At 37.7% G+C, this 26061-nt stretch overlaps 1 protein-coding gene across 2 annotated transcripts in view; it reads right to left on the reverse strand.

Annotated features, from left to right (window-relative positions):
• LOC148419921 (uncharacterized) overlaps positions 1–26061 on the reverse strand; it is a 246039-nt gene that overhangs the window by 55492 nt on the left and 164486 nt on the right. The window contains exons 1-3 of one of the 2 annotated variants that reach the window (XM_088422280.1): positions 16568–16631; positions 15239–15307; positions 9771–9912 (exon numbers count right to left, since the gene is read on the reverse strand). In XM_088422280.1, coding sequence (XP_088278406.1) covers positions 9771–9840 — 70 coding nt within the window. In that variant the 5' untranslated portion in view covers positions 9841–9912; positions 15239–15307; positions 16568–16631. Of the gene's footprint in view, positions 1–9770; positions 9913–15238; positions 15308–16567; positions 16632–26061 lie in introns of those variants that run through there. The other variant, XM_088422281.1, reaches the window with a different exon arrangement.

A 26061-nucleotide genomic window follows, 5' to 3' on the forward strand; every position in this document is an offset into this window, starting at 1 on the left:
ATCCTTCACTTTGCTGGTCAATTTATTTAATAATATCTTATGGATCGTGTGTGTGTGTCATGTTGACGTTGTGAAAAGACACTGGAGTCAACATATCATTAAAAGTCATATTCATTTCAAGTGCAGAGATGCTCCACGTTATCTGCAAACGCATCCATGTGCAAACGTACGCGTGCGTGCAGATGAGCGGTGCGCCGCGATGTAGCCGCGGGGCCGTTGCGCAGAACTAACTCAGCAAGTAATGAGTGATGCTTATCAGCAAACGCACACACAAACACACACACACAAGCTCCACTCGCGCACCTAATGACACTCTGAACTTCAGAGGCATCAACATATCTGCGAGCACTTTTCTGTGCTTTGACCTGCTCCACACTAAGTATCAAAAGGTCCTGTTGTTAGTTTTAGTTGGATTTTCTAATCGGACAAAAATAGAGCTTTGACTCCGAGCAGATTGCATGTCGTGTTTGGTGGCGGATTTTCATACGTGTTTATTTCATCACATATTAGTGCATGTGTATTTAACAGAAAATCATTTTTGTCATGTAAAGACTGCACTGCAGTAGTTGTAGTTTTTTTTTTTAATTTTTTGTTTGTATTCAAACATGCCCGATTACCGCATCATTATGCTTTCAACACAGACCAGCAGCACCAGCATATATTCAACATAAAACCCCCACACATGGATCGTTAGAATACTGCAACAACACAACAATAACAAGCCTGGCTGCATTTACTGATGGAGTGCCCCCTGGTGGCGAGTAAAATAGCAGTTCAAACTCAAAATCGATGCTCTGATAGCATCTTCTTCTGTCTCTCTTTGTTTATCAGGTGATTGCCCCCAGTGGCTAGTTTAGAAAAAAAACTGCAGGTAAGCAGTACTAGACTATAAATGCAGGGTTGAAAGCATGAGAAAAAAGTACAAGTACGAGGAAACATCGTACATCAGGGTTGTCATAACCCAGACCTCGAATGCTACAATCCCGCACGTTTTTGATACTTCCGTTTTACAACGCAAACTAATTCATAAAATTAAAGCCGATTTTCTAGTTTGTGATTCCTAATCGCCATCGCAAGTACCGACACTTTGAAAAAAGCCGAGGTATCGGCCTGATACCAACATTTGTTACTGATACTCGCCCATCATTGATAAATAAAAAATACCATGATGTGCTGTATAATGTTTTTTTTTGTCATTTTTGTGTATTAAAAAAAACAATCTACGAGGCAATTATACTAAATGTGAAAATACTTTTTTTTTCATTTCAGGTAATGACCAATCATGTGACATTCGCAAGCCGAGACGTGATTGGTTGCCACCTGAGCACTCAAAATGGCTGACAGATTTTCCAGTTAACATCTCTCATATGCCCCGCCTCTTAAAGCCACGCACACTCAAAGTCAAAGATCGGAAAGTAATAGAAAAAATACAATTTTGTTTGTCTTGATTTTGCGATGTTTTTTTTTTTTTTTATGTATTTTTAGCTCTGATCGCCCTCCAAAAAGTAAGTAAAATTCTCGTTTGTTTGTTCCCTGTTCAAACTGCGCGTTTTTTGAAATTGCCACAATTTCTTATCGCTTTTTTTGATGTCGGTCTCGCTGGTGTTGCCTTTTCAAAAGACAAGCGAGATGTTAGCGCTTCGAGCGTTCAATCAATTCATTTACGGCGACGCCTTTATGCAAAATGTGCTCCTTTGTCGCAGCTGGTTTGTTCTCCGGCATCCTTGGTGTTGTTTGTGCATTTTCACATCTCTTAAAAGATTAAAAACAGTACAACAAACAAGAAAAAAAAAAAAAAAAGCTTCCTGCTGGTGCCCGCGTCACGTCATCAAGGTGCTTCGCCGCTAATTGAATAACGCCGCTGGTGTAAACAAGCCGAGGAATGTGTTTTTTTGTTTTGTTTTTTTTTTTCCCTCCCGCACAGTGCGGACTGCCTGTGAAATTGATTGTTTAAAAAAAAAAAAAAAAAAAATCAAAGTCAAAACCCAACTCTTCTGCTAGGCACGAATGATGAATGGAAAAAAAAAGCAGGTTTTGGATGTCATATTTAAAACTGAGAGAAGACCCTCTGCCCTCGTGATGGAATAAATAACAGCCTGTGCGGTTAATTAATTCGAAATCAAATTACATCGGACATTTTTTTTTTCTTCTCCGTTTTACTGACAAGTCAATTAAATGTGATGAAACGGTGAAAGGAAAAAAAGGCCAGGGACAGAACCCTCACGTTATAGGGTGGTTTATTTATTAAAATTGCGCCTATGCAATATTAATAAATACAAAAATCAACATATTGATGTAGGGTTGAACACGCTGTTAATATTAAACCATCACGGTCACATATTCACGGAAACAAAGGTCAGAGACAATTAGCTGGTTTGTGTGCGTCCTTGAAGGGTTAGAACAAAAAAGTTTCGAGGGACAAAAGAAGTTTTCATTTAGGGGTTCCTAGAGATACATGAAGGCACTTTGGTGACATTTTTTTGAAGGGTTTTTAAGACGTTTTTTGACAGGTGTCAACAAATGTAATTTAATGCTTTTTCACTTTTTAATAAAGCAGAGATGCACAAACGCTTCTTCATTAATCATGGTAAAATAAATAAATAAATAAATTGTTGACCCTCATTCAATGTCAATGGCGTTAACAGTGTTACTGAAAGGAGCAATATAATGGTCTTTTCAAATTAAGAGCCAATTAACTGGTGAAAATTTTGAAGGGTTTTGAAGACGTTTTTTACAGGTGTCAACAAATGTAATTGAATGCTTTTTTCACTTTTTAATAAACCACAGATGCCCTTACGCTTCTTTTTTTAATCACAGTAAAATAAATAACTAATGAGAAAACATTGTTGACCCCATTCAATGTCAATGGCGTTAACAGTGTTACTGAAAGGAGCAATAGAATGGTCTTTTCAAATTAAGAGCCACAAATTGGTGAAAATGTTTAAGGGTTTTTAAGATGTTTTTTACAGGTGTCAACAAATGTAATTTATTGCTTTTTCACTTTTTAATAAAGCAGAGATGCCCTAACGCTTCTTCATTAATCACACTAAAATAAATAAAAAAATAAATAAATAATAAGAAAACATTGTTGACCCCATTCGATGTCAATGGCGTTAACAGTGTTACTGAAAAGAGCAATATAATGGTCTTTTCAAATTAAGAGCCAATTAACTGGTGAAAATGTTTAAGGGTTTTTAAGATGTTTTTTACAGGTGTCAACAAATGTAACTAATTGCTTTTTCACTTTTTAATAAAGCAGAGATGCCCAAATGCTTCTTCATTAATCACGGTAAAATAAATAAATAAATAAATAAATAAATAATAAGAAAACATTTTTGACCCCATTTGATGTCAATGGCGTTAACAGTGTTACTGAAAGGAGCAATATAATGGTATTTTCAAATTAAGAGCCAATTAACTGGTGAAAATCTTTAAGGGTTTTTTTAAGACGTTTTTTACAGGTGTTAATAAATGTAATTTAATACTTTTTCACTTTTTAATAAACCAACTAACGCTTCTTCATTAATCACGGTAATATAAATAAATAAATAAATAAATAAATGATGTCATATAATATAATGTAATATAATTTAATGAGAACTAGACCTATAATTATATTTACACATTCGTTTGCAAGTTTTTTAAATATTCAATCATTTAATTTATTCCTTTTTAATAAAAACAGTCAAAATCTTACACACTGTCCCTTTAATAGTATGATTTATTATAGGTATTACAAGATGTGTGTGCAGGTATATATCAAAGTTCTTGTTACTTATCAGTCAATGTATCATATTTTCTTTTTCATTCTTTTCATTTTGAATACAATAAGTTACTCAAATTTCAAGATTTTAACGGTATTTATCCAAATTCTTTCTCAACATAATTGAACAAATTATCATATTGTGCCCCAATGTATGAAACAGACACCAAATAAAGTTCATAACTGGCTATATATTCCACAATTCTAAAATTATGGTCAAATACGTTATTTTATGAATGGTAGCTGACAGCGTTGACTGTTGCGTATCTAAAATAAGCCAGTTGAGCACTGTAGTGCTAACTGTGACCATTGGATGGCAGCATTTCCATACTTACAACACAGCTATTACCTACATTAATTCTAACTGAAGAATGGAAGTCAAATAAAAGGAGGAGGAGTCATATAAGGAGTCATACACAATTCAGCAATGCATTTCCTTAAGTTCCAATTAATTTGCACTTAATTCAAAAAGAAAACTGTATTAAATAGGTTTTGATGACTGCAGAATCCTAATGCTAAAGTGCAAAACTGCAGCATGCCACTGAATTTTATGAGGGCTAGAACAGGTGATTTCTAATTCCATTATTTCCTATGGGAAACATTTTGTTCGGATGTTTCAGTGTAGATGTGAATGTGTGTGTGTGTGTGTGTGTGTGTGTGGTTTGTCGTGTCTAATGCATATGTGTGCACATGCAAAAAAGCCATTGGCCTCAAAGGTGCATTGATGTGCTTGTGCAGGGAGCAATCTAAATGGAGATGCTTCCTTCAGCCTTTTTAGCGTCAGGGAACAAAAGACCTCACACACACACGTAAACACACACTCGCATACAAACACACGCTGGAGCTTATTCATATTATTGCAGCACACTCGCCCGCGTAGGACTCGGTGTATTTATGACTGCGCCGAGATGTAGAATAGTCACCAAACAGAAATATGAGCCAATCTAAAGTTTTTCTTCAAGTGCATCAAAGTGTGTTTGGGCGCTGGCTTAGCTTCTGTGTGTTAGCGTTGAGATTGTAGTTTTTGCTGAGTAGAAAGACTCAACTAGTAGGTCCGTGTCACTCACTAGTAGCTTCCCTCTTGATGGCTTCATGCAAAAGCCATTTATTTGGTATCCTTGGTAACTAGCTCCAAGTCCTTGTAATAGTACCCATTAGTAAAACCGTTTCACTATCCACCACTAGCATGAGTAAGACAATTTAGCACGTAGGTGGAACGTCGGGTGTATCGAAAATACTTGCGAGCTCATGTGGTTCGGTAAGAAAAAAAAATGTAGAGAATCCTTATTGCAAGTAGGATTCCTAGTTTCGTCTGTTAAAAGGTTTTCTTTTCTTTGAAGCTGTAGACTCGTCACCTGTCTCTCGATGGGCCTTTTCCCCTCCCAAAAATTTCAGTTTCTTATCCGTTTAACTTACTTGTGGATAAAATCTAGGCAATCAAGTGACTGAAACAAATCCAAAATAATCTGTTTTCGAAACAAAAGGTTTTTCAAAGACAAAATCGCTTTCTCTAATTGATTAACAGACCGGTAGCAGGCCGCGGACTGGTGATCGGGGACCGCTGTGATCGGGGATCGCTGATCTAGGACACAGAGGTAAAAGCATGACCACTGTACTGTATTCGCATATAGCTTTAACCCGTGGGTGTTGATGGTTGTACAAGTTGTATTAAACCTCCTTGACTACCGATAATCGGTGTCGGCTAATCTCTCCTGCTAGCATGCTAATAATCAAATACAGTGGCACAGCATTCTATTTTACGTTTTATTGTTGTTTTTTTGTTTTTTGAGGGGTATTTGGGTAAAATAAATGTGTCGGCTGATCTCTCCCGCTAGCATGCTAATAATCAAATACAAGTGGCAAAGCATTCTATTTTACATTTTTTGTTATTTTGTTTTTTGGAGGTATTTGGGTAAAAAAAAATGTGTCGGCTGATCTCTTGCGCTGACATGCAAATAATCAAATACAAGAGGCACAGGATTCTAGTTTACGTTTTTTGTTGTTTTTGTTGTTTTGTTTTTTGGGGGTATTTGGGTAAAAAAAAAATGTGTCGGCTGATCTCTCCCTCTAGCATGCTAATAATCAAATACAAGAGGCATAGCATTCTATTTTACGTTTTTTGTTGTTTTTGTTTTGTTTTTTGGGGGTATTTGGGCAAAAAAAAAGTGTCGGCTGATCTCTCGCGCTAGCATGCAAATAATCAAATACAAGATGCACAGCATTCTAGTTTAGGTTTTTTGTTGTTTTGTTTTGTTTTTTGGGGGTATTTGGGTAAAAAAAAAATGTGTCGGCTGATCTCTCCCTCTAGCATGCTAATAATCAAATACAAGAGGCATAGCATTCTATTTTACGTTTTTTGTTGTTTTTGTTTTGTTTTTTGGGGGTATTTGGGCAAAAAAAAAGTGTCGGCTGATCTCTCGCGCTAGCATGCAAATAATCAAATACAAGATGCACAGCATTCTAGTTTAGGTTTTTTGTTGTTTTGTTTTGTTTTTTGGGGGTATTTGGGTAAAAAAAAAATGTGTCGGCTGATCTCTCCCTCTAGCATGCTAATAATCAAATACAAGAGGCATAGCATTCTATTTTACGTTTTTTGTTGTTTTTGTTTTGTTTTTTGGGGGTATTTGGGCAAAAAAAAAGTGTCGGCTGATCTCTCGCGCTAGCATGCAAATAATCAAATACAAGATGCACAGCATTCTAGTTTAGGTTTTTTGTTGTTTTGTTTTGTTTTTTGGGGGTATTTGGGTAAAAAAAAAATGTGTCGGCTGATCTCTCCCTCTAGCATGCTAATAATCAAATACAAGAGGCATAGCATTCTATTTTACGTTTTTTGTTGTTTTTGTTTTGTTTTTTGGGGGTATTTGGGCAAAAAAAAAGTGTCGGCTGATCTCTCGCGCTAGCATGCAAATAATCAAATACAAGATGCACAGCATTCTAGTTTAGGTTTTTTGCTGTTTTGTTTTGTTTTTTGGGGGTATTTGGGTAAAAAAAAAATGTGTCGGCTGATCTCTCCCTCTAGCATGCTAATAATCAAATACAAGAGGCATAGCATTCTATTTTACGTTTTTTGTTGTTTTTGTTTTGTTTTTTGGGTGTATTTGGGAAAAAAAAAGTGTCGGCTGATCTCTCGCGCTAGCATGCAAATAATCAAATACAAGAGGCACAGCATTCTAGTTTAGGTTTTTTGCTGTTTTGTTTTGTTTTTTTGATGGTATTTGGGTAAAAAAAAAAATGTGTCGGCTGATCTCTCCCGCTAGCATGCTAATAATCAAATACAACAGGCACAGCATTCTATATTACGTTTTGTTGTTGTTTTTGTTTTGTTTTTTGGGGGGATTTGGGTATAAAAATGTGTTGTCTGATCTCTCCTGCTAGCGTGCTAATAATCAAATACAACAGGCACAGCATTTTATTTTATGTTTTTTTTGTTGCTGTTGTTGTTTTTTGGGGGGTATTTGGGTAAAAAAAAATGTGTTGGCTGATCTTTCCTGCTAGCGTGCTAATAATCAAATACAACAGGCACAGCATTTTATTTTATGTTTTTTTGTTGTTGTTTTGTTTTTTGGGGGGTATTTGGTTAAAAAAAAATGTGTTGGCTGATCTCTCACGCTAGCGTGCTAATAATCAAATAAAAGAGGCACAGCATTCTATTTTATGTTTTTTGTTGTTGTTGCTTTGTTTTTTGGGGGTATTTGGGCAAAAAAATTGTGTTGGCTGATCTCTCGCGCTAGCATGCAAATAATCAAATACAAGAGGCACAGCATTCTATTTTACGCTTTTTGTTATTTTTGTTGTTTTGTTTTTTGGGGGTATCTGGGTAAAAAAAAGTGTGTCGGCTGATCTCTCCCGCTAACATGCTAATAATCAAATACAACAGGCACAGCATTCTATTTTACGTTTTGTTGTTGTTTTTGTTTTGTTTTTTGTGGGTATTTGGGCAAAAAAATTGTGTCGGCTGATCTCTCGCGCTAGCATGCAAATAATCAAATACAACAGGCACAGCATTCTATTTTACGTTTTTTGTTGTTTTGTTTTTTGGGGGGATTTGGGTAAAAAAAAATTGTGTCGGCTCCTCCTCCTCTCTGGCCCCTCCAAAATCCCCGCTCACCACTGCGTGACATCACGGTTAGAACGGCACAAAAACAAACCTGCAGCGCGCCGTCTGACAAAATAGCGACTCGGCTGCCGTAATTGCACCGGCGCTCACGGGGAGCCGCCGGTTAAAGCTTTTACAAGGCCAGAGGGGGAAACAGACATCGCCGCAACCGGGAAGCCGTCGCACAGGCACCGCCACCTCGTTGGGTGAATTCACACCACGCCAATCTGAATAACGGCCAAACAAAAGAATTGTCAGAGGAAGGAGAGGCCACACTTTCTTTTAGGGGGAAAGTGCAAGTAGGGTAACTTGACTTGTGTTAGTAATAAAAGTCTGACTGCGTCCCCAAGGTCTGAATCATCTTTGTAAACCTTCATCTTTGTCTTCATGTAGTGACAAAAATCATTTCACTCCACAAAAAAAAAAAGCTTTGATTAAGATGAGTGACATATTCGTTTTTTTTTTTCAGCCCAAGGTGATACAGGCAGTTTTGATTGAATAACAGAAACTATTTTGTAGAGAAAAAAAAAGTACAGGCTTCAACATAAAAAAAAATGTAGTTATAGAAAGAAAGTTCTCTGGAGTTAACAGATGTTCATCTTTGACTTCAAGTCTCAAAACTGGAGGAGAAAGCTTTTTATTTAATAGTTGTCCACTGTGATGCCTGATGCATGTCACTGACATGAAGATATGCAGAAACAGTAGAAAAAAAAAGATTTAAGTACCATATTTTCTGGACTATAAAACGCACCGGATTATAAGGCGCACCCAAAATAATGACATATTTTAAAACTTTTTTTCCATATATAAGACGCACCAGATTATAAGGCGCACCCTCAATTAATTACATATTTTAAAACTTTTTCCATATATAAGGCTCACCGGATTATAAGGCGCACCCTCAATTAATGACATATTTTGAACTTTTTCAATCACAATATAGTAATACTCAAAGTAATAAAAATGGTAGCTCAAATAATACCTCTCTATAGCATAATAACAATGTCAATATGACCAACCGTGTTTAACTGTAAACACACAAAAGAAACAGGTAAAGCTTACTTTATCAGTTCATTCCCCATCTACGAATCCCAATCTCAATATTGATCCATATATAAGGCGCACCTGATTATTAGGCGCACCATCAGCTTTTTAAAAAATTTAAGGCTTTTAGGTGCACCTTATAGTGCGGAAAATACGGTACATGTATTCTGTAGTGACTGATGCAAAACTAAAACTTCAAGCAACAAACTCTTCTTGCATATTGGGAAAAAAAAAATGACAAAACTGACAGCAATACTGAAAATTGGACGTGCTACAATTTACCGATATATGAATTTAATTGATAATTATTTTCGATAATCAAACAAGTGAGGGATCTTGCTTGAATTAAAATTGTAATCTGAATAATCATCAATTTTAAATGGAATTTTAAATGTGTAGCGTTAAAATATATCAAGATATCAATTTTAATTTTCAACGACAAGCCTGGTTTCGTGACAACGCATCACAGACACACACATATATATATATATATATATATATATATATATATATATATATATATATATATATACTGTATATATATATATATATACTCACAAAGCAAGTGCGAATGACGTGAAACTTTAGAGCATTAGAGCACACTCAACAGAATACTTTTTGATATTTTTAGATTTGTAATTATAATAGAAAAATGTAATTCTAGATACAATACGAGTCATGTGTTGTTAAGCCCACTGCCCAGCATGAAAGATGACTAGCTTAGCATGCGGTTTGCATCCATCATCTGACACTCTGATTAAAGCCTAAAAAAAAAAAATGACATCATTCTGGATTTTCACTTTGCGGTCCGACGGCAACACACAAGCGATCTTTGTGTGGTGCAGATGAAAGTGTGCGGATGTTTACCAGTCGTCGGTGTCATTGGGGCGACCTTGAGGCTTTGAGAGGAACACAGCTGCGTTCGCGGCTGCCACATTTTGTCATGTTACACCCTTCTGCACACTTGAAGGACGTTGAAAGTACATCCATCCATTTTCTATACACAACACTTTAAGATGACAAAAAAAAAACGGGGTTATGTGCTTGCCTTTTACCAGATATCAACAATAATCGCAAGCTAGGCACATATAAAGCGATGTTCGATTGGATTTAAGTTGACGGCATATTTCGGTAAGTCATATTTCAATACATTTGCAAAAATCTGAAAATGAGGAATTTATAAATACACAGTGGACCAACGATTTACATTTTTTTGTCCGCTTTTTACGCCATTCCTTTTACCTTACGACACATCCAACATGGCGGTCACGCATGCTCACTGACCGCCATGTTGGATGTGTTCGCGCTCATACGTCTATACAAACGTCACCTCTTACGTCTTTGCTGGTTTGCTATTGGTCGGTGTCACGGTCAAAATGGCCGCATGCTAACGACCTCATGCTTAAAATAACACGGTGTTGAATAGGTACTGTACTGCATGCGTAAAATTTCAAAGATGAATTGATTTACAGGAGACCTTACTTCGATTTTTATTTGATTTTGATTCATTGCGCATTTTACTAAATTCAAATTTGAACGGGTTGCTAGTGATGTTAAAGAGAGAAGTAAGAAGATGATTTTTACAGAAAAGAAGCTGGCGATAAGAAATACGAAGAAGGCTAAGCTAGCCTAGGCTAGGCTACACTCACTCAGGAATATGGCCATAAATCGCTCAAAGGTAAATAAATCCATTGTATATTTTTAATTATGATGTTATTCAATTGTATACATCTATATTACATAACGTACTATACTATTTTGATACCAATTTTTAATATGTATATTCAATTTTGATGTTTTTATCTGGGGTTTTACAACCATTAGCTATTTAACATAGTTTGGATTGCCCGCCATACGGCGAATTCGCGTTACGATCCCAACCGCGGAACGGATTAATCTCGTAAACTGGGGGCTCACTTTACAGTGAAAGAGCAAAACAGTACTAGCTGTTGAAGAAAAATTAATAACTTTTAATACTATAAAATGTAAATAAAAAATATACTGTAAATAGCCTACCCTCCTTAACAACTCATGCTAAACTTAGCTCATCCCAGGGATGCTAAATCATTTTGATATATCCGTCCGTTTTCTATAGCCACTCGGGTCGCTGGCTTGCTCAGAAAATGACCCACGTGGGCACGGGGAGAGCATGCAAAAAACACACAGGAATGCCGGCGCCAGCTGGAATGACACACTGGACTCTGTGAAGCGGACTTGCTGATGATAAAAATGATACTGTGCACAATGGGTACAGTTTGACTGCATCGGCATCCATCTGTGTCATTCAACCCGAGCCTGACCCGCTTTAACATTCAAAACAGGAAGCTCATTACGGACGCGTGTCGCAGCATAATAACCTTCATCGTGTCCCGTTTCATTTAATAAATAGCTTGTTTATTTTCCTCTGGGGGCGGCGGAGCTCATTAGCGATTCCTCATGCAGGATGTCAATTATTAATCCGCTCATTCGTTGGCCGGCGGCCATTAGAATGCACAATGCAAGGCATACATATGTGTGGATGGTGTGTGAAGAACAAATCCTTCTGATTCAGGACACTTCGGCCCTCGTGTGTGAATGCAAACGAAGACGGAAGAAGTTTTTGCTTGGTTGACTGCTTTTAAAAAGTCATATGTGGTTATAAGACTTTTATGTCCAATCAGAAAGGTTGTGTGTCTTACTATGTCAATCTTATTTGCCTTTGGGATTAGTAGTGCAAGTTTATGTAACTTCAACTGCATTTTTTTTTTTTTAGCTAGTCAGATTTCCGGTTTAAGGTAAAAACGGCGTTTAGTATTTTCCCACTGTCGTCTTGATCATTTAAAAAAATGTGTTCTTGTATCGTTTTTGGTTAATATTTTTTTGTGCTTACAGTACATATTAAGGCTGCACAATAATCAAATTTGAATTGCCATCATGATAATGGCTGACACGATTAATAAAGCTGTTCATCTTTTAAAAAGCCAGCTATCTATATGTCAAGTCAAGCACTTTGTCCTCCAACCACCAGGGGGCAATGGTTCCCATATAATTGCATGATAATGCTTCCGCTTTTCTCACCCTAATATATTATTTACCAGGGTGAAATGGCGTTGAGTTTCTCACCTGATTCCTAATATATACGTTTGGGCTGTCAGTTGAGACCCATTTAAAAAAAAAAAAAAAAAGATTGACAAAAAAATGGAATAAATTCAGTTTAAAATGACCTGAAATTTTCTTTTGACTGCTAATTGAGTCAAATTTACTTGAAAGTAAATAAAGTGCTTGGTTCCAGGCTTCAGTTTTTTCATTGTTTTTTGTCACGTCTTATTGTGATATTGTTTGGATTTTTATTTACTTTATTTAATGATATTAGTTTATGATTACTATTTGTAAAAATCAATCCCTGAAGCTTTGTGTATATACTGCTTGTTTAAAAAAAGGGCAATAAATAGAAATGTTTGACCCAACATGATGAATAATTGTAATTTAATCGTGAAATAATCGTGATTATTAATTTGGCCATAATTGTGCAGCCCTAATATATATATAATATATATATATATATATATATATATATATATATATATATATATATATATATATATATATATATATATATATATATATATATATATATATATATATATATATATATATATATATATATTTATTCTTCCACACCCACAATTTAAAATCCGCCAGAGATTTGGGTGTATTAATCCCGATTTTTTTTCCAGTGAAGTTTCAGCACCCACACATTTCCCGCTGTTATTGCACGATCAATTCAATACCCTAAAACCGATGTTTAATCCCACTAAAAACATGAAGAACATAGAATTTTACAGACTTAATGCCGGTTACCTGTGGCATGCTTTCATCTCGCGCGTTAACAAGCTTTTTTTTATTTTTTTATTTTTAGGTTCAAACGTGAGCCCCGATAGGATTAGTGCTTGTCGTGGAATTTCAAGCGCTGGCAAGGGAAGTTTCTCGGAAGCAAACCGGTCCTGACAATTGCACCGACTGGATTTCATGGCACTGAAAGCGGATAAAGATAAAGTCTCAAATAAAACGTTCAGGAATTCCTTCGAAAGTTCATCAAGCCGTGCTGTGATCATGCATTAGTTCGCATGTAGCTGCTGGAGGAAAACTATATGATGGACAAACAGCTCATTAGAGAGGATCACGTGTAGTTTGAACGCTAAGCTTTATAAAATCAAAGAGCGGAGGTGCTCGACACAAATGGACGCTCATCACCGCCGACAACCTGCCGCGTCTCTCTGAGCTTAAAGAGCCAGCTTCGCTAACGAGGCAAACGAAAGCCACGGGCGTCCGAGCACGGAGGCGGCTTCGGCGCGCTGGAGGTTGCAGGAATGTTTTTCTCTTTGGAAGCGCGCACGCTTTGGCTTAGCTGAATTTGCTTCATGTATGGCGATAGCGGACATTTTTAAGAGCTCCTTTTTTCTTTGTAGGTTTTTACAGTTTTGCTACACACGAGCGATAAACTAAATAGTGATTGGGTCCTTTCGAAAATTCTAATTTTTAATCAGGCTTTACATGTTGACTCAATCTACTCCGTAATATACTCAGAATGTAAGTCTATTTATTGTATAGTGATTATTGTCCTTATTGCTCTATTACATTTATTGCCTACCTTATTATTTGCTCGATTATGGAATGTAGTCTGCTCAGGGAAGTTAAAAGGATAAGAATATCATTGCGTGGTATTACAAATCATATGACAATAAAATCCTTGAATCTTGAAGATCAAAAACAACAACCTAACACCAGTCATATAGGAAGATAGACCATTATACTGTATAATATTTATTTATTGGACTAACAACCCAGGCTAATTGCAGGGGACTGACCTCACCTACAAAAAGTCAAAATGGACATAATTGACACTTACTGAAATGCATTTGGAGAATTTGTGGCTCAAGACGCGCACTGTCGGAAGCTTTCTCCCTCCGACTAAGAATTTTATAGTATACTACTTTAAAATTGTACTACTGGGGGAAATAATGCATTGGATAGAAAGAAAATTGTGTGTGTCTGTTGCTGCTCTGAAATTGTTAAAAGACGATCAATTCTATTAGCCCAGTGATACAGTTTCACATTTTGTGTTAGCATTGAGCTAGCTAACTTATGCGTTGATGCCCTTCTGTCTGTCAGTCTATCTACAGTATTTGAAGTACTGAGTGAAAACGCACACAGGCATGGGGAGGACATGCAAACTCTACACAGGAAGGCTGGAACCGGAAACTCAAGACCTCTGCACTCTGAGACAGACATGCTAAGCAGTCAATACCCGTGCCACGCCGAATGCTATCTTATTGATTCTAAATTTCCATATCAATCAGCCTAACACAGAATCTTTACATTTTATGCAAAACATCATCATCGCCCAAAAAAAGTCTTATCAGTTGGGCCCTCGTTAAAGGATATAATGATTGTGCTATGCTAATTTCCATTAGCCCATCAATGACAGTTCAGAATTTGTGTTAGCATTAGGCTAGCTAACGTTTGTTAGTTGAAAACATGTTTGGTTTAACATTTTGGTGTTTGAATACGCAAAATATAATTGTTCTGTTTGGCATTCTGTTAGCATTGAGCAAATAATTTCTTTTGATTATTTTGTAGCTCGTGACAATTCATCCGCTTACAAAGCGTCTCCTTTTTCTTCCTGAGATGCTTTACGTGCGCTGATCGACAGACGAAAGGCTCAATGTCGGCAAACAAGGAGACACTCTGACAGCTGGAGGAGGAGCGCTTATTCAGGCTTAAAGGTTCGTCGACCTTTTTAGAATGTTTGTAAACAAATCGCAGAACGCTAGTCTTGGGTGGCAGAAAGTGATTGATAATCGTTGACCTGAAGCGAAATAAATATTTGTTTATGTTTTCTTGAAATCCTAAAAAAAATATCAGTGAATCCAGTGGAACCTTTTGGACTTGAAGACAATAAACGATCACAAAAAAAAACGCTTATTAATTAGCATTTTCCCGAATGATTATTTATGTTTGGATTTTCGCCGCATCTAATTTTGCGTGTAAGCGTCAGATGAAACTGACAGGTAAACAGCAGACTGTGTCAGAGCCGCCCACGTTTATTCGCAGCTCTTCTCTGGAACGACGTGTTCCTATACCTGAAGGCTGCTCAGTGGGCCAGCTTCACAGTTCAGCCGAAAGCATGAAGAAGAACTTTTCTGACCGTGCAGGTGGGTGCTGGAGCCTTGTTGGCAGTTTTAAGAAGTATGACACAGTCTCTCTTGCTATTATCATCAGCCCAACAGCATGATTGCCTAGTCAGTTTTTAACAGGAACAAAACGAACAGAAAACATTTCTGGAGTTCAGTTACCTTGCTTCAACCTTCAGACTTCATCTCGTTTGTCGGCTGGGAAATCGCATCATTAATGGCAAAGCACATCTGTAGGAAGCAAGAAAATAAAGGCGTATAATAAAACATTTTTTTAAACGAGTCACTATAACAATTTAGCAATGAGTCGCTTCATGTTCCAAGTAATTTGCTCTTAATTTGAAAGGAAAGCATACCACTACTGCCATTAAAATTACCGCATTAAATTAGATTTGTCGATACCCTTAAAGACTTTTAAAATGTCACCTCCCCCAAGGTGGGATTTAATGTTCAGAACCCTTGACCTAGATCAGTGGTTCTGTGTGGAGAACTTCAGGGGGTACTTGGGATTCTAAATAAAACAGACATGTTTTACATGCAAAAATCCTTTAAAAATAATTATTGAATTGATTCATTGTTTCAGGAAAATACTTCATAAAACTAATTTTATGTTCAGTAGGTTATTCAATTTCATTACTGTAAAAAAAACAGGTTTTCCCCCATACTTGACCCAACTTGTCATGTGCCACCTCTCGTTACCTGTCAAGTTAATAATTTATGTTTGTGAACACATCTCTACTATGATCCCGAAAGAGGACACTTAAAGTTGAATATTTTTCTGTGGACAAATATTTATTCATAATTATTTCTTTTTGAGAACAGGTCAGATGCTTTTATGTTTTTTGTTTTTTTGGGTGGGGACAGATTTGATTAATAATTTTCTTTTTTTTTACTCAAAAATGTTTTGCACTGGTTAAGGAGGTACGTGGTTGAAAAGATATTTCACAGGGGGCACATTACTGGAAAAAAGGTTGAGAACCACTGACCTAGATGACTATAAAAGACAACACACACAAGCACACACACACACACAATTACAAGCAATCATGATGATGTTATATATTAAAAGTGGGACAGTAAGCTTCAAAGACTGGCTGTTATTAGGCTAACAATATGCTGTTTTGATGACATTTTGTTGCCAAGGGACTGTGTTCAAGTATAGAGTAGGACTGTCACCATGTAATATTTTTATAATAGATTATCCTATTGATTACAATCCACCCCCTTATCCACGACAATCAGCACCCATTTTAACATGTTATTCTATAATTTACAGAGATTTAACATAAATTAAAGTGATTGTTATTGTGAGTGAATTGAACAACTCAATTTATTATCATATTAATTTGTCTATGCTAACAAGTTAGCTAACACAAGAAACATTAGCATGCTAGCAGTTACATTTGACAACAAACATAAAGTGCCATTTAGCTCACAAATATAATATTACATGTACATGACACATGTAAACATGTTTTTAAACTTACATACAGACGATGCCTCAACAATTTTCCATGAGTAAACTCAAGCGGCGCTGCTTCTTAGCTAAAATGTGATCAATAACTTCCTGTACTTCTACTTCTTGATTCTTAGAAAGGGTATGTGTCATGCTTGACTGCCCCCTACTGGGTGAAAATTCAACACCTTTTTAAAAAAAAAAATCTTGTATCAATTTGTCTGTAGTAAACATTCAGCAAATGCAATTAGCATTAGCATGGTAGCGATTGTCATTTGTCAACAAACACTAGTACAATTTAGTTCACAGAAACATGGTTATATTTATATTTATATATATTTATATATACAGGTTATATTTTTATTTGTGTACACAAAATCTCACACATCCAACTTCAATCACATCAACATGTCTTAATCATTGCATTTAGAAATTTTACGTTTTAATCATTTGCTAGAAATTTCAGCTCCCTAGTATTTTCCCCCATTGATTCTTTTGTGATATCATAAAAAAATCCATTTGTAAAATAGTGCCACATCACCTACGTACATCCGATTGTACCCTTTGACTATTTCAACCACTTTGTCCATTGAAAGGCATGAAAACCACTTAAGTCAAATTACATTCAAAATACAAGTCCTTTATATATACTGACTTGAATCATACAATACACACACACACAACAGGGGGCGCCGCAGCATGCGCCGTTGATTTCTATTAGCATGTTAACACCTGGACAGCGACCCTGCAGCGGATGCCATTTCCACGCTCAGCATGGTGCTGCCACATCGCTAATCAAGCTAGCATGCTGACACTTGAGGCTCATTCACAAGCGTGGCTAACAGCGACGGCTGATAGCTTTAGCGAGTTGTAGCGCAGTCCATTCATGACCTGCTGTGACTAGATTTTATGTCTGTGTGCGCGTGGTTACGCAGCAATACAATCGAATGGACCTCAAAGTGATGCTTCAAAATGATTTGAGATGTTCAGGTGTTTGTTTAGAGATAACGTGCTGTGTCTTGTGTGGGTGTTTGTCTGAGTGTGTGAGTCACTTCAAAACAATGAAAAACTGAAGCTTCAAAAATAATTCTCGTCGTGTTTGCTCAGAGATAGTACACCGTGCGTGTGTGTTAGCATTTTTCTGTAATCAAACAAATGCGTGTTAAAAGTCGCGCAGCATCACCAAGGGGCAAATATTGCTTTTCATTCAACCAATACACACTTTTACTCTTAAGAATTGAGGGCGAAGCATGTGCAGAAACAACAAGAATGGCACAAGTGTAACATCAAATGAGTGTAAACAACTCACAAAGGTCTTTTACTTTGATGAGTCACATTTGGATCAAAAAGGAGATTAAAGCAAGGTTTTTCAAGTTTTTCACTTACAAGTTCATCCGAGGGAAAATAGTGTTAGCAGAAGTGGGCAACTTACAGTTTTTTGCTGGTCCGATATTCGTCATTCATCAGAGCCCCGCCCCCTTTTTGCCATCATTGATCTGTCAATTTTTCAAGCCAGGCGACACTGTAATCTTCGGTCCGCCATTCCGACAGTGTATTTTTGCCCACCCTTCCGCCACCACTAGAGGGTGTAATTTGACATTTTATTTCTAGTCGGTTGCTGCATTTTGCCCACGCTTCTGCCACCACTAGAGGGCGAAATTTGACAATTTTATTTGTAGTCCGTTGGTTGTTTGGCACTGGTTTACATCTGCATTGATAATACAGTGGACTCCCGCGATACGAAATTAATCGGGGGTTGTGATCGTGAGGCGAAATTGTCGTATGGAAGGCAATGGAAACCTATTGTAATCAGCTAATGTGTATAAAACCCCAGGTAAAAACATCAAAATTCTCCGTTCAACATAACTCACAATCTTGGGACACATGGCTAAACAATTAAAATTTGGATTAAGTACTAAATTGCACAATAAAAACAATATTGTACGCGCTCTCACAAGATCGAGTCTTTATTGGCATCTTAGTGACACCGTGACACCGACCAATAGCAGACCAGCAGCTTAGTAACGCGTTGCAGCATAGGCAAATTGACGCTACCAGAAAATGAGAGAACTCACATAAGAACGTCTGAAGAGGGAGGCAAAACAACAAACACAGCCAACTCCATAGGTCATGACTGTTGTTGATGTTGTAAAGTGCGAAAAATGTCGTAAAGAGGGGACGGAAATACTTAGTATTCCACTTCATAATGTGAAAAAAAAACGTAAGCCAGGGATTTGGTCAACTCTCTGTTTGTACCTGCCTGTCCTACATTTATAGAAGACGGTTTCATTAACATTGTCTAATTTTATCATCTATTTATTTTAATTTGCCACTTTTTGGGGGCATTCTCGTTATTCATCCGCAAATCAGGCGTCCATCGGTGACAGCTGGTCCGTCAGTGCTGACTATGTGCCCACCTCTGCGTTTTAGTTTGTCAATATGGTGGTCTATTTTGTGACACAGTGTTTGCATTGCTGTCAATTGCTGCTACAACAGTGACAACCAACATTTGTGTCCAAGCGTTGGTCACCCGCAGCCAATCAACACCTCCCGAGAAGCAACATCGACCCCCGCCAAGTGTTTGACAAATGCCGCCGCATCTCTGCAGATTTTCTTCTTGATCACAGCTGTCTAATCGCCTTCGGAACCGTGAACTCATCGCGTACGCGCGTGTGTGGTTGCTTTCTCGTCTCGCATCGCTAGAGATCGATCGGCATCTGCAACATTAAGAGTGTGTAGGTGTGGGTAAACAGCGGAACGCCAAGGTGAAGACGGCCTTTGTGCTGACATGTAATAACCTTGCGGGAACAGAAAGGACTGATGGGTAATGGAGTTGGCTCAGCCTCAACAGTCATTATAAAGACACGATTGGAAAAAAGTGGACAACCAACTTTCAGGGCACAAGTATGTAGAACCTTTCATCACAATGTCAAATGTATAGTGGACTCAAAATCGATTTTCATTGGAAAAAAACATTAATCTGTTTCTGACCTCATGAATCACAGTTTCGTTTGTTAAAGTTTTAGTTAAGAAAAATATCTCTATTGTAATAAAATACCATCTTCGAAGTTCAATTAAACTGAAAGTCTAACACACAAAATGTATATATATATATATATATATATATATATATATATATATATATATATATATATATATATATATATATATATATATATATACATATATATATATATATATGTGTGTATGTTATATATAACTTTTTTTGCCATCAAAAGCTCATGTTCTTCGTTTTTATTTTCAACAAATAGAAGGACTGTTGGGATGTGTCAGTCACTGTTGTGCAGAAATAACATTTTCACACAAAAAAAATCCCATTTTGTTTAAAATAGCTTAGCATCACTTAAATGACCTATTTTCAAACAATGATTACTAAAGAAAATTATGATTTATGATTACTAAAGAACGTAATAAGGTAGGTAAGGGTAAGGTATCTTACTTTCTTTTTTTAGGTAAAGAATGGAATAAAAATTTTCACATGGTACCACCTATGTGTACATTGACATAGCACACGATTTTTTTCTCGACGTTGAAAGATCCGTCAAAATGCTCAAAATCAGCCGGCACTCCAGGGGTTACCTTTTCCGATAATACCTGACACTAAAAGAGTTAACTGTGTGAATTCAGAGACTAAAGTGTGTCTTTGAAATCGAGAAAACCCTGGCAGGCACGGGGATAACATACAAACTCCACTCTGGAAGGCGGAGCCCGGATCGAACACGTGACGTGAAACGGACATGCTAACCGTTTTTCCACAGACGCAATCCTAAAACTTGCCAACCTTTAGGTCCATCCATCCGTTTTTAAATTCGTACGATCATGGAGGTTCCGCTGCAAATGGAATGTATGTTTTAGCGTTTAGGCCCCTCAAATTTGTTTCCTAGGAGTCCTCGGATGCCAGATTGCGTGTGAAATGAGGCTAATTGTAAAACATGACACCGCACTCGATGGGAGTCACGCCGAGTTTGTGGACTAATGCGAGATGCCGAGGCAGGACGTCATCTGTCAGCGCAAATAAGCCGACTGCGGGCGCGCGCGAGGACAACAGGCGTCGCTTTAATTGCAGGTGTAAAGGGACACGTCGGGCCACCGATGTCACATAGAAATAATTATACGATAACTTTTAATTTCCCACGAGAAGTCGTTCGCCGAACATCCATCCGCCCCTCGTCGACATCTTCGTGACACTCCGTTTTCTCTCCCTCCATCATCGGGCTAGCTCGCCGCTATCCGTCTTCCGCATGCGCCCCCTCGCCCCCCCCCTCCAGCTGTGCCCGCCGTGATGTCATTTATCCTACTTACACTGTTGCCATGGCGCCCCCCCCCGGAGCTAATGGCACCGTGGGTAAACAGAGTTCCGCATGACTGCAGATTCATCAATAAAAACACACTTAATGGGAAACTGGCGGAACACACACATACATACGCGTATACGTTGACACGATTGTTTGCGGCTTGGCGACGACGGGAACTGATGGTGAGGTCAAAGCGGTCAGGGACGTATGAAAATGTAAACCCGAAAAAAAAAAAAACACAAGTTTTGAGGAACCAACAAGTGTTTGTAAAAAATTCCATCACATATACCAATTGTAATGTTTTCAGAAAGAATTTGATTTATTGCACTTTCAAAACACACACAAATATATATATATATATATATATATATATATATATATATATATATATATATATATATATATATATATATATATATATATATATATATATATCTGGTTACAATGGTGTCGACTTATGACGTTTCGACGAGGTTCTGAACACGCGATCACCATGGAAGCGAAATTAAACATTATTAGGCGATCTAAAAACGGTGAAACGCCAACAAACAAGTTGTTATGCGCAAGAGAGACCGCTCGAGTGCTCGCTCAATTCCGTTTTTGGGTTTTATTGATCTAATAAAAGTGACGGTTGAGGTCGACCCCGCCTCCCAGCTTTTATTCAGCTGCGGATACGTCCGCACGGTTTGTAACACAATGACCAAAAGGGGCCAAAATGGCCGTCGCGCTGTTTACAGTTACATGGCCCTTCAAAAGGCCGAGTTCTATACAAAATAAAATGCGGTGCAAGAACAAAGTTTATCCAACGAAACGGGGGCAAAAAGTACAATATGTATAATCTATTGTTTTTATGTATATATATGTATATATATATATATATATATATATATATATATATATATATATATATATATATATATATATATATATATATATATATATATAAGGAAATTAATTTCCTATTTTTTTTAATAAAAGATTTTTTAATAATAGGTTTCTTGACCAAAACATATTTTTAAGTTTTATCCAACGTTTTGATTTGTCTTTGACGTTTTTTTGCTGGGTTCGCCATAGATCAACTCCTTAAGTGCAACAAGCCGAAACCATCTGGAGTGTATTGGTCAAACAGCAGCAGTTTATCGGTCTCCCGATATGGCTCTCTTCACTCTTCCCGTCATTCGCCAATAATGCTTTGTTTTGCTTTTATTTTTCACTCTTTTCTTCTTTGTGTGTGTTTGTGAGCGTGCTTCAGCTTGTAACGTTTGAAGAGAGTTCGACTGACACTAAAACGCCCATTAAGAGCCAACGAGGGAAAACAAAAGGTGTGGATAGAGCCAATCGACACGTTTTCTACTCTCCTTTATACTCGTTTGTCGCATGCTTTGGCTTATTAAGTGAAAACCCAAACGAAGATTCATTAGGCCTCCTTTTTTGGTTTCGTAGAAAATCATCCCGGTTTTGTATAAATTCATTCATTTCGAGTTTCCTAAGCAATCCGAAGCCTTCTGCTGGCTTATCTCGTGTGCCTGGATGCAAAATGATGATTGTCGTATGTCTTTCCCCGGGAGTACTAAGCCGCATTTCAAGCGTTATCAGGCGCGCTTCCATTACATGCGAGCTCAAGAGCGGCAGATATGTGCGCGGAATTATTTCCAAAACAACTAAATCATCCCTAGCGGAAGAAAAGGAGGCTTTCTGGATCGGTCACGAGGTAGTTGGGTCATCTTCGGCGACGTGTATAAAAAGGGAATCTGACTTTTTTATTTGTTCATAATCTCGCAGAAGCAAAATTTAAGTGGTGATTATTATTATAACATTCACTACGGTTGATCTTAATATGCGTCAAAGATCCTTTTTGGCAGTGAATGAGTACTAAACACCGTAAAAGTGTTGATGTTCATACAGCAACAGTATACAATGCAAAAAAAAACAAACAAAAAAAACAAACAGGCAATTTCGAGTGTCTGATGAACCCTCGCTACTCGTTTCCGTAAACATCAAAGACACTTTAGCTTCCTGTAAACATCGTTTACAAGCCGCGCGAAAGGATGAGGGATGAGAAGCGTTATCATTGTTTATTGTGTGGGCATCACATCTAAATGTGAATCCAGGAGCGGCCATCCATCAATCAGTCAAAACGAAAACGAAACCGGGAGGAGGAGGGGGAGCGTCCAAATGAAAAGAACGACGTGAATGACAGCGGAAGAAGGATGACGAGTCACCGCGTGGACCAGGGTGACGAACGGGAAGATGAATGACACCTCTCCTGCGCTCACACTTGTTTGCCTTTTATTTGACAAACGCTGAGGAACGACAAGCGGGCCAAGGTGAAGCACGTGCCAGGAACCGTGTTGCTTCTATATATACCTGGATACGTATGAGGCAACATGAGGATGCCTCAGTGTGTTGTGCCTGATGCTCTCGGAGAAGAACATTGTGTTCTAATGCAAATGATACTGCAGAACATCGCCTACAAGCTTTGACTGAGGAAACCAGTCAGAGCTTTTTATATATATACGTGTGTGTGTGTGTGTGTGTGTGTGTGTGTGTGTGTGTGTTTGCAGAGCTATGAGTTATTGACTTAATTTGTGGAGAATTTTTTATTGTTATCATTGTTGCTGGTTTATTCCAGGGACCTGGAGCAACGTCATTTTTTTAATGAAACAATAAGATGACATTATTATTATTATAATTATTATTAATATTATTATCAATATGATTATTATACCATACAATACCACAGTTCATGCCAGGAGAAAGCTTATGACAGGGTGCCTAAGAATGACTTGTAGTACAGTGGACCCCCGTGTTACAACATCCCTTTATGTTATTTTCATGTTGGGACGTGGACTACTGAGTTTTTTCATCCCCTCTTTATGACATTTTCCTGTTTATGCGACCAAAACAACTGTCATGACCCCAAGGGCTTGGTTGTATTTGTGTTGTTTTGCTTCCATCTGCTGGCGTTTTTACGTAGTTGCATTTATTTACGATTGTCGTCTAACTGCTTCCATGAAACACGTGACTACAATGCTGGTCTGCTATTGGTCGGCGTCTTCTCACGGAAATGGTGGTCCGCTATTAATCGGCCTCAATTGTTTAAAATGGCGGAACCGTAAAGCTTTGTTCAATTGTGAGTGGTTACAAATGCGTATTTATAGTGCATTTTACTGCTTAATTCAAAGTTGAATGGGTTAGCCATGGGTACCAAGATTGCTAGTGATGTTAGGTGAAAAAAGTAAGAAGATGATTTATATGGAAACGAAGCTGGAGATAATCAAAAAATACAAAGCTAGCCTCGCCTAGGCTGCCCTTACTAGGAAATATGGGCAACACAAGCGCCACTCAAAGGTAAATAAATCCTTTCTATATTTTTTATTTTTGATGTTTTCTAATTGTATACATGTATATTATATATACGTAGCACTTACTATACTATTTTGGTACCAATTTCTAATATGTATGTACAATTTTGATGTTGTTACCTGGGGTTCTAAACGCATTAGCTATTTAACATAGGTTTGGCGCGCCCGTCATACGGTGAATTCGCGTTACGATCCCAACCGTGGAACGGATTAATGTCGTAACACGGGGGCCCACTGTATCGTTAGTATTGTATGACGAAGTGCGGAGTGTGAGTATGTTAGAAGAATGCAGGACATGTACGAGGACAGTAAGACAGCGTTGAGATTTGCTGTAGGTGTAACAGAAGAGTTGAAAGTGGAGGTGGGACTGCATCAGGGATTAGATCTGAGCCTCTTCCGTTTTGGTATCGTGATGGACAGACTGACAGGTGAGGCTAGAGAGGAATCTTCATGGACTATGATGTTGGAAGATGACATTGTAGCGTAGTACGAAAATTCCCCAAAATGTTTTGATTAGTGTGTGCACTCGCTCTCCCTGCGTGGCCACCAGGGGCTGCGTGACCTGGCGCCCCCTGCAGGGTGTTAATTATTGCGCCTACACTCAAAGTGCAGCTCCCTGTGAAGGCCCTCTCATCAGCAACGCAACACTTTAATCAAGCCACTGTCTGCTCCTTTATGGCTCTCAGCGTAGATAATTAGGAAAAATGTTGGCGGCATTGCCGTGTGTGTGTGTGTGTGTGTGTGTGTTTGGACACAGAGGAATGCATGTTTACAGCACTCATCATTCTCTTACGATTATTATTTAATCATGTCCTCATTTTATCACTCGATAATCTCAAGCTCACGCATGGTATAAAAGTTTAGCTTCAGCAAATACGCCGCCGATGATTATGCCACCTCTTTAAACCTGTGGACTAAAGCTAGTTTTTTATTTTTAGAAGTTTCGTAAACATCCAGATACAGAGGATGACAAGATTTAAACGATTTTTAAGTTGTATGTCAGTTCAAGGTCAAAATGATACTAAATTGAGTTTGGGTTAGCTAACATGCTAATGGTTATTCTTCTATTCCCTACTGTGTTTCAGCAAAATTTGGGTTAAAATCCAACTGTGTCTTGTAGATTGTTTGCTTTGGGGGAAAAAAAATAAAATAAAACATAGCCAATTTTGCTAAGTCGCCCGACACAGCTTTGTCTGTGATGAACCAAACATAAAATTTTCGGAAACATCCAGAAATTAGGATGACAGTGTTTCACAGTGTTTGTCAGCTCAAAGTCGAAATCTTATAAATGGGTTTAAGTTAGCTAACATGCAAACAGTTGCTTTAGCATGTTATCATTTTTGACTGAACTTTCTAAATTTGTGTCAAACTTCAAATCTCTAGACCTTTTTGCGTCATGCAAACCGGTTTCTTTTCAAAGCCAATTTTGCAGGATTTCATTTTTGCATTTGTAAGTCAGTTCACAGTTACTAAACCGGGTTCTGGTTAGCAAACATGCTAACAGTTACAGTTCTAGATCTTACAGTTTTTCATCAAAATGGGAACGATTACAAATTGTTGGACCTTTAGTGTCATGTAGACTGGTTGCTTGGGGCGTGGGGTTAAAAAAAAAAATCATAGTTAATTTTGTCACCTCTTAAAATCTTTGATGTCCAGTAGACCATAGCTAATTTTGCGAAATCTTTCTACACAATTTTGTCTCTGAAAAACCTGGGACAGTTTGGCAAACATCCAACTCCATCAAGGAAGACTGTATTTCACTTATTTTTATATTTGTGTGTTAGTTCATTGTCAAAAATGTACTTAAATGGGTTAAGGTTAGCTAGCATGCTAACAGTTCCGATTTTT

Source organism: Hippichthys cyanospilos, chromosome 8 (genome assembly GCF_059441005.1).
Source record: "Hippichthys cyanospilos isolate Australia breed blue-spotted pipefish chromosome 8, RoL_Hcya_1.0, whole genome shotgun sequence".
NCBI lineage: Eukaryota > Metazoa > Chordata > Actinopteri > Syngnathiformes > Syngnathidae > Hippichthys > Hippichthys cyanospilos.